The sequence below is a fragment of the Corylus avellana genome, chromosome 2 (assembly GCF_965113065.1).
Source record: "Corylus avellana chromosome 2, dhCorAvel1.hap1.2, whole genome shotgun sequence".
Lineage (NCBI taxonomy): Eukaryota > Viridiplantae > Streptophyta > Magnoliopsida > Fagales > Betulaceae > Corylus > Corylus avellana.
In genome coordinates, this window is record NC_142491.1 from 1,898,553 (window position 1) to 1,913,061 (window position 14,509).

The 14,509-nt window shown below is 35.7% G+C and overlaps 1 protein-coding gene and 2 pseudogenes across 2 annotated transcripts; all 3 read left to right on the forward strand.

Annotated features, from left to right (window-relative positions):
• The first annotated feature begins 271 nt into the window (after nt 1-271).
• Nucleotides 272-2,177, forward strand: LOC132165032 (uncharacterized; annotated as a pseudogene).
• A 1,860-nt stretch (nt 2,178-4,037) lies between these two features.
• On the forward strand, nt 4,038-6,037 carry LOC132162893 (very-long-chain enoyl-CoA reductase-like; annotated as a pseudogene). The gene is made up of 2 exons (XR_009438270.2): nt 4,038-4,405; nt 4,940-6,037. The product of XR_009438270.2 is annotated as a very-long-chain enoyl-CoA reductase-like (transcript).
• A 4,063-nt stretch (nt 6,038-10,100) lies between these two features.
• On the forward strand, nt 10,101-12,772 carry LOC148587175 (uncharacterized). Its single transcript, XM_088513712.1, has 2 exons — nt 10,101-10,476; nt 12,097-12,772. The coding sequence occupies exons 1-2, from the start codon at nt 10,144-10,146 to the stop codon at nt 12,565-12,567; spliced, it is 804 nt and encodes a 267-aa protein (XP_088369838.1). The 5' UTR covers nt 10,101-10,143; the 3' UTR covers nt 12,568-12,772.
• Nucleotides 12,773-14,509: the final 1,737 nt, after the last annotated feature.

Genomic DNA, 14,509 nt, shown 5'->3' on the forward strand with positions numbered 1-14,509 from the left:
TTTGGAGGAAAATTCTGTCCAATTTTTTAAATCAACCATTAAATTTATGTACTCATATGAATTTTACACAAATTTAATAATAAAAATTGTTAAAAAATAGTTGAAAAATAAATAAATTTATCATTTCTCAAATAGGTGACATGACAATAATACGAACACCATCCCCTCGTCCGCCACCGTGTGGAACATAATTACATAAACATTGAACTCAACGGAGAAAGCAGGAGAGAGTGTATCTATAGAGAGAGAGAGAGAGCAAAGAGTGTTTGCTATGGTGTTCTCCTTCTTGCTAAGATTTATTTTCCCACCACCCCCTTCCATGTTCATCACGGCCATGACAGTGATTAGCTTAATATCATCAGCTAATTAATCTTGGGTTTTCCGAAGTAAGAGGAGAGAACTTACAGTATTTCAAATTTTGGAATGTAAATTCATGACAATCCGGAAGAAAGAAGATTATACTTTCTAGCAGAACAGGCATGCTTATTGCTTATACTCCTTCATTTCTTGCAGATCTCGCCTCCTTGCTGGTTTTCACGCACCAGAATGTCCGATTTCTATTGCTCGCTTCAGCTCTGACCCTTCATTTCTTCAAGAGGATCTTTGAGGTACGTTAGTTAGAACTTTGGTTGATGTGAAACTGACCCAGATGGGATTATGATGTCTTACAACAAATTTTCCTTCCTTTTAATCAATATTACTCAATGAATCTCCTATGCTACCCCTCCCCTTCTACTTAAAGCCTGCCTGCCTGTTTATGCTTAGCAGATGCAACCCAACAATCGTTACTGATTAAATAGAATAAAAAGATTGAAACAAGAGCCTTTAATCCTTTCTTAAGCAACTCTCTTTCTTCAGTTACGCTTTTAAGTTTTATCCTTGTCTTTCTCCCTCAAGCCTCATGTATCGTGGGTTTGGGTCACGTGTCCTTTGGCTCTGACATGTTGCTCGTGTGCTATCACACATAATCACAAGCTGCAGCAAACTACAGATTCTAGTCCTTTTTAGGATTGTGAGTCCCTAAACTTAGGAACACGTAATGCCCAAAACGACCCTAAAAAAATTATTTTTTTTATTGCCCAAAACGACCCAGTTTGGGGTCGTTTTCGGCTACTGCATGGTGTGGTAGTTTTTCACTACCGCATCTAAGCCGGATCCATTCTTGGAAGGAACACGTAATGCCCAAAACGACCCTAAAAAAATTATTCTTTTTATTGCCCAAACCGACCCAGTTTGGGGTCGTTTTGCGCTACCGCATGGTGTGGTAGTTTTTCATTACCGCACCTAAGCCGGATCCGTGCAAGCAATAGAAGGAATATCATTCCAATCAGTGAAGAAATGACTAGGATTAATTGTGAATCCTAGTGATCCGACCGTAAATTCTGGTCTTGTTTTTTATAATTGTGAATCCCATTTTCACTAGGTACAATTTGTCTGTAAACATAGTCTGGGTTGTACCTTAATGCAATTTAATGCTTGAGAGACAAGCTGAAGACAAGTTTTATTATTTGTCTTGAAAATAATGATGAAGAAACGTCATTTTTACTTGTGGGTATAAACAATCTTGCCAAACCACCTTAAATTCTCCATGTCTTGATTTTTGATCTTCCTCTTTGCTATTATTTTTTATATGTTGTGCTTGTGCTGTGGATCATGACGGCCAATTAATGATCAAATATGTTCTGTTTTACCATGTTTTATAGGTGCTATTTGTTCACAAATACAGTGGTGGGACGGTTCTTGATTCTGCAATTCTTATCTCCCTGGGTACTTTGTGTCCACTGCAAGCATGATCTACGCCCAACACCTAACACAAGGGATTTCAGAGCCACCAGTTGGTTTGAAGTATCCTGGAATTTTACTGTTTCTTATAGGAATCAGTGGCAACTTCTACCACCATTTCCTCCTCTCCAAACTGAGGGGAGAGGGTGAGCGAGAATACAGAATTCCCGAGGGTGGTTTATTTGACTTTGTGATTTGCCCACATTATCTTTTTGAAATTATAGGTTTCTTAGGGATCTCATTTATCTCTCAAACATCCTATGCATTTTCTTCCACTCTTGGCACTATCTTTTACCTGATGAGAATGAGTTATGCCACTAGGAGATGGTACCTCTCAAAATTTGAAGATTTCAGTGAGGATGTACGTCAAGGCTCTCATTCCATATGTTTTCTAGAATGTAAAACCCACTGAAAACATGTTTAGTTTAAAGATATAATAATGTTTGGATTCCAATTGTAAAAGTATGTTGTTTGATCGCTGGGCGGGCTCCTTCACATCTTATTTAAACTAGGACTTGATTCATGAGTCTAAAGGAACAAGATGGAGTTTCCAAAAAAAATATTATTTTATATTTTTTTTCTTAAATCCCAAAATTTATGTTTATAAATAAAATAAAAAATTATTAATATTCTATGGGTAGCCGACCACCCATGTTGTGATGTTATTATTATTATTATTATTTTTCAATTTTTGGGTATATATATAATGTGTACTTTAGGAATTTCGATTCAATTCGAGTCATCAACAAAAGGATATAAATAGTCACTTTATTCCTTCTTCTTATATTCCGAAAAGCCATAATGCTTGTTCTTTTTCTTAAAAGAAAAACGATTTCGTGTACAATAGGTAGCCTTCGGAAGTAAGGCTTCCAACAACAACTGTCCACCGAAGTGCACTGCTAGTGAACAACAAAATAGTTGGAAATGGGCTAGAGGCTTGCTTGGATCAAGTGTTTTATTAACATAAATTATTTTCACATTTATATCATGTCAAAACATTTGTTAACTATAACACGGAAGACATCTCCTTAAAAAGAAAAAGAAAAAAGAAAAAGTAAAACATTATCAAACACAAATCATTCCTCTTTATTAAAAAGCTATTCAAAATTAGATGCAATATGGAGAGTGAATGGCACCCTATCCAAGTCCGATAAATATCATCCCATGTAACCCTTTTCATTATTCAATTAAAAAAAAAAAAAAATCCGATAAATATCCAAAAACCCTAAACGCTCTCTTCTCTCTCCCTACAAACACCCCAGCCGTCAAAGCTTCAGGATGAGTCATTCTCTTTTACTGTTGGCTTTTACTTTTACTGAGCTTCTGTCGTAAAGATACAACTTTTATCTTTTTAGAGTTTTCTCTAGATCTATTTATTGTCTTTGACGATTTACCCCCGACCCTCATAAAAATGCAGCTAATGCCTCCTCTACATGCCATATCACCCTCCTCGATAGTCATCTTCTCCACTGCATTGTCGACCAGATTTATGAAGTTTCGAAGATGGGTTTTTTCAAAATTAGATCTTCCTTCCTCCACCAATTTTAGCCTGCAACACGTCATACCACCACCCTCACTGGCATCCCTGCTTCTTGGTGTTGCCATTCGCTCCCTCCCTCGACATCCACCTGCCAGAGCGTGGACTACACGCTCCTGCGTGTGGATCTAACGCGCTTGACAGATTTCTCATGAAGCTCTCCTCCGCCGAAGCTGCTGTTTTATGATTTTTTTATGTTATTTTCTATCTTCATGTTGTTGTTTACATATTAACCCGAACTGTTTGGACTTCAGACTATTTGTCTGTGTTGGAGATCTCCTTTCTATTATTCTTGCTCTTCTTAGTCTATTCAGTTTTCTTGAAAGCTAGACTAGATCTAAGTTACCATGTCTTAGTCTGTTCGGCTTCTTTGGAAGTCAGATTAGTAGATCTAAGTTTATAAGGGTTCTTTTACTCCCAATGGTTTTATCCATTATAGTGGGTTGGGGCGTCAAAAGCTATATTCTCAAGTGACTTTCACCTTCTTGAATTTTCTTTGAACTCTAAGGTGCTTGTAGTCTATTTTAATTGGGTTATTTTGCTGCTCTTCTATTTTTATTTTGTCTTTTTCTGTAACTTGTTCTATTGTTGCAATAAAGTTGTATTAAAAAGAAAAAAAAAAAAAAAAAAAAAAAAAGGTCGGATAAAGGCAATTGGGTTGGTTGAATGATTCGTTGCCCAATATCATTAAAGACGTGTACAATACTCCACCATCCACATGGGTACATGTGACGGTGGACCGAACCTCTCATCTTATTTAACGGTCATCTCATCCATCTTTGCATCGAACACTCAGATCTCTGAAACAGAGGCTCTTCGATCTTCACCATGGCGGATCTCCTCCTTCCTGCTGAGATCTATTCTCCGACCACCCCCTTCTCTTTTCATCAAGGGGATGTCGGTGATTGGCTTAACATCATGAGCCATTATTGGGATATCCGAAGGGAGGGGAAAGCACTTGCATGGAAGAAAGCAAATTAAACTTTCCGGCGGAACCACCGGCGTGCTCATTGTAGCATCAGGATGTCCGATTTCTGTTCGCTCGATGCAGATCTGACCATTCCTTTCTTCAAGAGGATCTTTGAGGTACAGTTTCATATGAACACTACTTTACTGCCGATTTGATTCTCAACAATGTGGTTTACTTAATTGTAATATTAGATCAGTACTTTAGTTGATGTGAAACTGACCCAGAACAGATTTTGATGTCTTCCAACAAATTTTGTTTCTTTTTTGATCGATCTGCTTGGCAAATGTTATGGATCTTGTTTTTACTAACTGATGAAACAAATAATATTGAGAAACAAAACCCCCACAAGCAGCAAATGTTGGAGTCCACAAGATCTGTGAATCCTAATCCATTAAAACTGTAAAATCCTATTCTTTCTTTGATTGTGAATCCGATTTTCTCCTGGTAATATCTTTACATTGTACTCAAAATTAGTTTAATGTTTGAGAATCATTTTTGCTGCCGTGGAAACATAGCTAATCTTGTCTAACTACGTTAAATTTTTAGGATGTTCTTGGTGTCTTGATTTGCTCTGGATTAGTTCATTTGTATTAAAATTTCCTTTGATTTTTCCCTTGGTCAATTATATTTTGTTTTACCATGCTTTATAGGTGCTATTTGTTCACAAATATACAGTGGCGGGGTGGCTCTTGATTCTGCAATTCTTATCTCTCTTGGATACTTTGCGTCCGCTGCAAGACCTAACGCAAGGGATTTCAGATCCGCCAGTTGATTTAAAGTATTCTGGAATTTTGTTGGTTGGTTCTTTGAGGAATCAGCAGCAACTTTTACCACCATTATCTCCTCTCCAAACTTGAGGAGGATGACAGAAAATAGAGGAGGATTCCCAAGGGTGGTTTATTTGAGTTAGTGATATTCCCATACTATCTTTCTGAAAGTATAGGTTTCTTAGGGTTCTCATTTATCTCTCAAACATGGTATGCATTCTCTTTCACTCGGGCACTATCTATCTTTTACGTGATTGAAGGAGTTGGTACCTCTTCAAATTTGAAGATTGAAGATTTCGGTGAATGTTCGTGCATGTTGAATGAATAAGTCCTCCCAAACTTGATATATGGACATTCCCAAGAATGCAATCGGGATGAGCAGGAAAACTGAGATCTGCACAATAGTAAAACCAGTGCTTTGGATCTCTTTCTTCTTCACAAATATCACAATAATATTCATCATCGGAATTAGTTTCATCTTTATAATAAAGTGTGAATTGTTGTTCATATGGTCTGTATCTTATGCTACCCGGTGCTTTAGCATATTTAAAATCTCGTTTAAAAAGATACGGATTATACTAACAATAGTTCATATTTTGTCATAAAGTTGAAGATAATTCTAGTGAGAAATATTATTGTGATATTTATGAAGAATAAAGAAATCCAAATCATTGGTTTTACTATTGTGCAGATTTTAGTTGTCTTGCTCATTCGGATTGCATTCTTGGGGGATGTACATATATCAAGTTTAGGAGGACTTATTTTTTCGGCACTACATATAGATTTTTGTTGTAAATCTAGATGCCCATACCAATTGCTTATAGGGCTATGATTTCATTGTTTTCCTATGATTAGTATTCTTGATTAAGTGGTAAAATTTATGTAAATGTTAGTGATCTTCACATAATTTCACATTTGTATTATAAATTTTATGAACCTATAAAAGTTGTTGAATACAGGAGTGTGTTACTTTGGTTATTATTCTTGAATCTCAATTAAGCGGTTATGCGATTGAATGAGCTACAATTTCATTGAAACCAATGACGACTTACCATAAATGTTTTGAATATTTCCAATAGATTAAACTAGGAATGAGAAGCATTATCCATTTGTTTTCTAGAATGCAAAACATTAGTTTTAAGATTTAATGTTTTGGTTCTATAATGGTATGTGGCTTGATGGATCCGGAAGAGGGGATCCTCTCCTGGAGAGTATCCAAGTCATGGCTAGAGCTACAAATGGAACATGTGTCTCACTAATAAAAAATAATAATAAAATAATATTTAACATTAAAAAAAAAATATAAAAAAAATTAATAAAAAAATAATGGCCATCTTGGCCATAGGGGAGCCGGCCAAGGGTGGCTGAACCACTCCCATAAGCTCTTGGGGGTGGTCTGGCCCCCTCAAGGGCCAAAAAAAAAAAAAAAAAAAAATTAATGGGTTGACCCTTGGGGGTGACCGAACCACACCCGTTGGGCCAGGGGTGGCTTCGGCCACCCTAGACCAGCCGAAGCCTAATGGTCAAATAATTTATTGAAAGAAAAAGCATCCACATAGGCTTAAATTTCAATGCAGAGAGAAAAAAAAAAACATACTAGAGGATTGAAAGGTGATGAGTTTTTCCGAAGATTTGGAATTGGAATTCAAATTCAGCTTCTCCAGTGATTTCCTCACGGCCATCTAGTCTTCGCCTTTTTCCATCAAAACCCCTAAATTACAAACAAATCCCAAAACAAGTGAGAGAGATTTACAATCTTCGTTTTTCTATTTTATAAATGCCTTGTAATGAGACTTCATGACCTGTAATGGTTGGGAGTATTTTTAATTGAGTGCAATGCCGGCCTGAGTTTATTAATTTGAGAAATATATCACCATCTCATAGGATGGTGACATGTTACTTAGAAACCAATTTTTTGAAAGAAAAAAGAAAAAAAAAAAATTGATGAGTGTAGCATTTTTTGTTTCAATAAACTTTCATTAAAAACTTAACCTTGTTGTAATATATATGTGTTACAAACATATTTTCAACTCATTATTTTTTCTGAGTTTAAGATAGTGCATTGAATTTCTTATTACCTGTTTGCATTCCATCTCTTAAATGTTTATGACCGTTTATAAAAAACAATTTCTTTTTATACATTGAAGAGTGTTTAACGCATCGTCATGAGTTTTTTTAAAAATTCTAAGGACAACGCTCTTACGTGATTTTATAACATTGTAAAATTTTTTTCATACTTTATTTTTTATCTCTTGTAATTTATTTATTTTATTGTTAATTTTTAGATTTGAATTATTTTATAAAAATTTTGTGTACCATCCAAAATTATTTTCAACAACATGACCATTTACGCCCCACTTCAAGAGCCTATAACGAGTAGAAAAACAGTCTTTGATTGTGAGCCATGAAAAGAAGCATGCTTAGGGAATAGCATTGGAGTGCCAAGCTAGTTTACTCCGCTTTACTTTTTTGGAGAAATGCTATATTTTTCAAAAAAAAAAAAAAAAAAAATTGTTTAGAAGTTGGATTATCACCATCTCACATGATGATGATACATTTTCCAAAATACTAAATCTCCGGCACGATACATCATTTGAAAATACCTTTTGAAAAAAACAAAGGTAGTGTAGCACCTCTCCTCAACCCCATGATGCTTAACCTAAATAGCTTCCCAAATTTTGATACAATTATAAATCTTAGACTTCTAAGGCTGCTACTGACGAATATCATGAGGCTTGTTCGGGAATGACCTTTGGCTTTTAGGTGGCTTAAAATTGTAATAAGATTTAAGTGATGTGAAAAAAATAAAAATGTTTTGTATAAAAAAATTTGTTTTATAATAATTTTTTTTATTTGAAAATAATTAATGTAATGTCAAGAAAAAATGTTGGAAGTTGAAAAAATTGATGAATAGTATGCGTCTTTTAGTGTCTCTCGCCAAATCAGCCCCATTATTCCCTATATTTACAAGAGAGAATTACAAAAGTTCATATACTAATTACTTTCAAAGTTGTACTTTGCATGGGCTTGTTTGCCGAAGGAAGTTAAAAAGGAGGTAGAGTTTTATTGTAGCAGGTTTGATTGATGTGAATATATATATATATATATATATATATATATATATTGTATGAAAAGTGAAATTTTTTTGTTTTGTAATGATTTTTTTTTATTTAAATAGTGATAAAAAGTAATTGATGTAATATAAAAAGTAAAAATGTTAGGGATTAATTTTGAGAGGAATAATATTAGGCTTTTTTTGGTCCTTTTGGTGGATTGAGATCCCCGACACTTCTTCTAGAATTGCCCATGGGTTTTTTTGAAATCCTGGTCACTCATTTTCATCCAACAGCCACTAATTTGCCATGTGTCACATCCAATATAAAATAATAAAATATTATTTAAATCTTAAAAATAAATATAAAATAAAATAATAAAATAATTTATTAAAAAATAAAATGGGGTGGCTCAGCCACCCCATTCTCCCCCTAGGGGTTGACCGGCCACCCCCAACCGGCCTATGGGAGTGGCATCATGGCCTCAGGGGGTGGTTCGGCCACCCCCCTAGGGCCAAACCCATAAATCAAAATTTATAGGTTTGGCCCTAGGAGGTGGCCCCCATAGGCCGGTTGGGACTTGGGGGTGGCCGACGCCACTCCCGGGCTGAGTTGGGGTGACCCCCTAGGGGGAGAATGAGCCACCCCGTTTTAATTTTTAATAAATTATTTTATTTTTAAATTTTAAATAATATTTTATTATTTTATATTGGGTCAGACACATGGCAAGTTGGTGGCTCTTGAATGAAAATAAGTGCCAAAATTTTTTTAAAAAAAAACTCATAGACAATTCTAGGAGAAGTGCCGGATCTCAATCCCCTTTTGGCAAATAGGCACCATGAGTAGTTGGTACTTTTGTCCTTAGGTTTACCCATCAATCGATTAGACACTTCCTTATCAACTTCAAATATATATAGACTGGCATGAAAAAAAAATATTTGAATAGTAATAAATAAATAATGTGATTTAAAAGGTGAATAATGTACTATAAAAAATAAAAAAGTAAAAATATTTTGATGTTAATTTTTTTAAAAAATTGAATGTGAATGTTATTGAGGAGACGGAAAGGGGTTTTTTTTATCCTTTTATATATATGTGGATTCCATAGAGAAAAAAAATATATATAAACATCTTAGAGCATGTGTAAATTGGGATCAGGATCCCCGACAATCTCCCCAAAATTGTCCATCAGCTTTTTCTCAAATACTAGTCATCCAATGTTATCCAATAGTCACAATTTCGCCACATGTCCCAACTAAAACTAAATAATAAAATATTATTTATTTTAAAAATAAATATATAAACAAAATATTAAAATATTAAAATTAAAAATTAAAAACATTGGGGTGGCCGGCCAGCCCATTGAGCCATGGGGGTGGCGGAAGGGGCCGTTTGGGGGTGGCCGAAGCCACCCCCATTGCCCTAGGGGGTGGCTGAACCACCCCCAAAGGCCACGGGGGTGGCTTCGGCCACCCCCAACCGGCCTTTGGGGGTGGCCGAAACCATCCCCATAGGCCATGGGGGTGGCCGAACCACCCCCTAAGGCCATTGGGGGGGGGGGGGGGGGGGGGGCTTTGGCAGCCCCCAACTGGTCCCTGGATAGCCCTAGGGGAGGCCGAACCACCTCCGGCCAGCCCCATTGTTTTTAATTTTTAATTTTAATATTTTAATATTTTATTTTATATATTTATTTTTAAAATAAATAATATTTTATTATTTATTTTTAGTTGCGAGGCATGGTGAAATTGTGGCTATTGAAATAACATTGGATGGCCAGAATTTGGGGAGAAACTGATAGGCAATTTTGGGGAGATCGTGGGGGATCCTGATCCTGCAAATTGATAAACACAAGTTGGTCGGTAGAATAATTAAATTCATTGAAGACGTGTGCAATAATACACCAAGAGCATGGGTCTATGTGGACCCAACGTCAAATCTTATATAACAGTCATCTCTTCTTCCTTTGTGTAGAAGTGTTGAACACTTATATATCTACCTGGAGAGAGAGAGAGAGAGAGCAATGGTTTCTTAACCATGGTGGCTTCCTTCTTGCTGAGATTTAGTTTCCTACCACCCTCTTCTCTGTTCATCACAGGGATGTCAGTGATTAGCTTAACATCCTTAGCTGTTACTGGGTTCTCCGAAGTAAAAGGAAAGCACTTGCAGTATTCCAAGTTTTGGAATGTAAATTCTCCCAACAATGGAAGAAAGCAAATTAAAGTTTCTAGCAGAACTGGCATGCTCGTTCTTTATACTCCCGCATTTCTTGCTGGTCTCGCATCCTTTGTTCTTTTCCAGCATCAGGATGTCCGATTTTTATTGGTCGATGCAGCTCTAACCCTTCATTTCTTCAAGAGGGTCTTTGAGGTAAAATTACATATGAACTCTAATTTACTGCAGATTTGATTCTCAACAATGTGGTTTATTTGATTGTCTTATTAGATTAGTGCTTTAGTTGATGTGACACTGACCCAGAACAGATTTTTGATGTCTTTCAACAAATTTTCTTTCCTTTTAATGAATCTGCTTAATTGGCAAATGTTATGGATCTTGTTTTATTAAATAACTGATAATTAAAAGTCCCTCAAATTTGTTCTTGGTGTTGGAGAAAGATTTTAAAATTGAGGGATGTTGCCAAAAAGTTTTTAAGAGTCATTGTGGGGGATGGGAATAGCTTCTATCTTTGGTTGGATTGGAGAACTCGGATGGAGTATTATATGGGAAGTATGGTTATAGGGTAGTTTATGATGGTAGGAGTACTTTGGATTCAAAATTGTCTAGTGTAAAGGATTGGAAAGGATTGGGCAGGCTGCCCGATCCGATGAGGTTGTGAATATTCAGATTGGAGAAGTTTATAAGGCAGTGTGGGTGATCTCAAAGAAGAATTCTTACACCTGCAGGCTGCAGGGATACTTGGAATGCACTTATTGTAGTAGATTAGTGGTGGAAGTTGGTTTTGGTTCTCTCATGTTATACCTAGGCAAGTTTTCATTCTGTGGCTTGCAATTCGAAACGGTTTAACTTGGGGGAGAAGCTTATGGGATGAGGATATAGAGGAGAGGTGCAGTGTGTGTTTTGCAGGAGTATTATTGAATCAAGGGAGCATTTTTTTTTTTTTTTTAATGTGGTTATAGTAGAAGATTGTGGAGAGAGCTTATGAGTAGGTGTTTGGTTTCTGACCCTCCTATATATAGAGTGGACAGCAGTGATGTGTATCGGCTTAAATGAGTGGAGAAGCAAAAGTTTAAAGGCTGCTAGCTGCAGAATTGTGTGGGCAGCAGTATATCAGACATGGAGACAAAGGAATAATCTGGTTCTTAGACATGGGACTTCTCCAAAAACTTAAGAGAAAGTGATCCAAGAGGTTATTTGGGATGTGAAGAATAGAATATAGGAGAAGGGGGAGTTTAAAAAGAATGATGTAAATGTAATTCTTTGTAGTAAATGGGGTGTTATATTATGCAGGATATCTTGTATTGATATGGATTTGTGTTGTATTGAGTTTAAACTGTTAGCTTGCTTGTTAGGAGCTGCTGTAAAGTTTCTGTTGTTCTAGCTTAGTTGCTAGAGTGCTTTTATTGTGTTTTGGTGTTAGTACAAAATCATTCATCCAAAAAAAAAAAATTATTGAGAAACAAGCCCCCAAAGCAACAAATTTTAGAATCCTAGTCCTTTCTAGGATTGCGAGTCCATTAAAACTGTAAAATCCTAATCTTTCTTGGATTGTGAATCCGATCTCTCCTTGTATTTTTTGCCTGCAAACATAGTATGTGTCAATAGGTAATTTTTTACATTGTACTCAAAATTAGTTTAATGTTTGAGAGAGACAGAGAGGGGCTGAAGACCAAAAAAAAAAAAACATTGCTGCCCATATTGCTAATCTAGTCAAACCATGTTAAATTCTTAGTGTCTTAATTTTCTCTGGATTATAACAGCCAATTAGGCTTTTTGTACTAAAATTTCCTTTGTGTTTACCATGTTTTATAGGTGCTATTTGTTCACAAATACAGTGGGAGGATGATTCTTGATTCTGTAATTCTTATCTCGCTTAGTTACTTCTTGTCAACTGCAACCATGATCTATGCCCAACACCTAACACAAGGGATCTCAGAGCCACCAATTGATTTGAAGTATCCTGGAATCTTACTGTTTCTTATAGGAATCAGTGGCAACTTCTACCACCATTACCTCCTCTCCAAACTGAGGGGAGAGGGTGAGAGAGAATATAAGATTCCCAAGGGTGGTTTATTTGACTTTGTGATTTGCCCACATTATCTTTTTGAAATTATAGGTTTCTTAGGGATCTCATTTATCTCTCAAACATCCTATGTATTCTCTTTCACTCTGGGCACTATCTTTTACCTGATGGGAAGGAGTTATGCCACTAGGAGATGGTACCTCTCAAAATTTGAAGATTTCAGTGAGGATGTCAAGGCCCTCATTCCATATGTTTTCTAGTTTAAATATATATTTAAAAGTAATGTTGTTTGATGAATGGGCACCTTCAGTACATCTGTTATTCATGTAAATTAATTCACAGGAGTTGTTCACAGCTTGAGGTCTTAGATAGATTGGTTAATGTAATACTACTGAATTTTATTTCTAATTTGGGAATGTATTTTATGAATATATTGATGGAATGTGGAAATCTGAGTTATAGGAAGGAAGTGAATGAATGAAAATGGTAATCTGGTTGACAGAATTGAAATGATGAATGAAGAAAATGGACTTGAATGGAATAGGAAATTGGACTGATTGAGGATAGTCCCAACCTTCTTACAAGACTAAAATTGGTTCATCAATGTTTTTTTATTTTTTTTTATTTTTTTATTTTTTAAATAATAATAATAGACTATTATATGACTGATATACAACTAGAAATTGTCGGTGAAACTTAATTTTTAATTTTTTTTACAAGGTGTTGATCTAAGGCTTAAATTTCACTGTCATATTTTCAAATTATATAACGGTCTATAATAGTATACTAAATAACGTTATTCATCACATATTATTACTATTTGGAATTATCAACACACTTCTCTAGCTCCATCAATCACCACTACACACATTTTAGCTCATTAAAGACTTTCTCAACACCTCTTTGAAGACGGCTCACTTTTACCACTTTCGCACGCCTCTTTTTTGAATGAGTAATATTATGCCTAGGACTTCTATACTCTTATAATCCAACAGTGATTTTAATGCTATAAATACGATTTTTATTTGTGGTAGTTTTAAAAACCATATCACCTTCAAAGAAATAAAAATAAAAATAAAAATAAAAATAGAAGTTCTACTCATAGCATTAAAGTTTTTTTTTTTTTGGTTTTTCTTTTTTTTAAAGATGAATGAGTAATTTCATTAAGCTCAAAACACAAATCAAACTACACCTCAACCAGTTGCAAGCCTTTATAAAAGGATAGAAACAAAACATGCCAAACCAGGAAACTAAACACCTGCAGAAACAGCAGCTACAAAAGCAATTCTGAATGTACGTTCAACAGGGAACACAAAACAAGATTCTCCCTAGTCTTTGGAAACCTTCATTTCCCAACTATTCTAGTTCTGAATTCCCATATGATTTTCTTCAAGAACTGCTCCTCTGTGCTTGGCTGACCAGTGTGTTTAAGTTCATTCCTTGTGCGCCATAGATTGTAAACAATTGATCCCAAAACCAAGCACCATAGCAGGCATTTGAGAGTTTTGTGCCCCCAATTGCTGCATCCTAGCCGCAGAATATCATCCCAAATCACAAGAGGATTATCAACTCTACAATGCAGCATACAAAATTTTCAAATTCTATAACTAAAGCTGCATTCAAAGATAAATGATCACGATTTTCCAATTGATTATGACAACCTGCACTGGACATCGCCTATATAAAATTCAACAATCTATCGCCTGTGATGAGCCTATCCTTCATAACAAGCGACATAATGAAAGCCTGCTTAGGGATGGCAAGAAGAAACCAAACCAACTTCCACCATACAATCTTGTCATTCTTCTCTCTAAGAACCTCACAAGTTTCATAGATACCTTTCCTTGAACTTTTTTGGGTTATTTGGTATTAAAGTGTTACTCTAATGAATTCATCTCTTTGCAGGGCTCATCTTCCCACACGAACCTTTCTCCTTCTCACATGAATTCCTTCTCGTAGCTTCTAGTTTTCTTTTCCTCCTCCTTTTGCATGAATCTAGATGTAAATTCACAAATTGGACCTAATTTGCAACATGTTCAAGAAACTCAACAATGCTACGTGTTCTGAGCTACTTAGGCAAGTCAACATTCACGGCAACCTAGTTACCCAAAGTCAAAATGCTAAAATGCCTCTAAAAGCCTCTCCATCAATTACAGCAAATTGTTGAAAATTTTGTTGAGCGTGACACTGCTCAATTTCAAG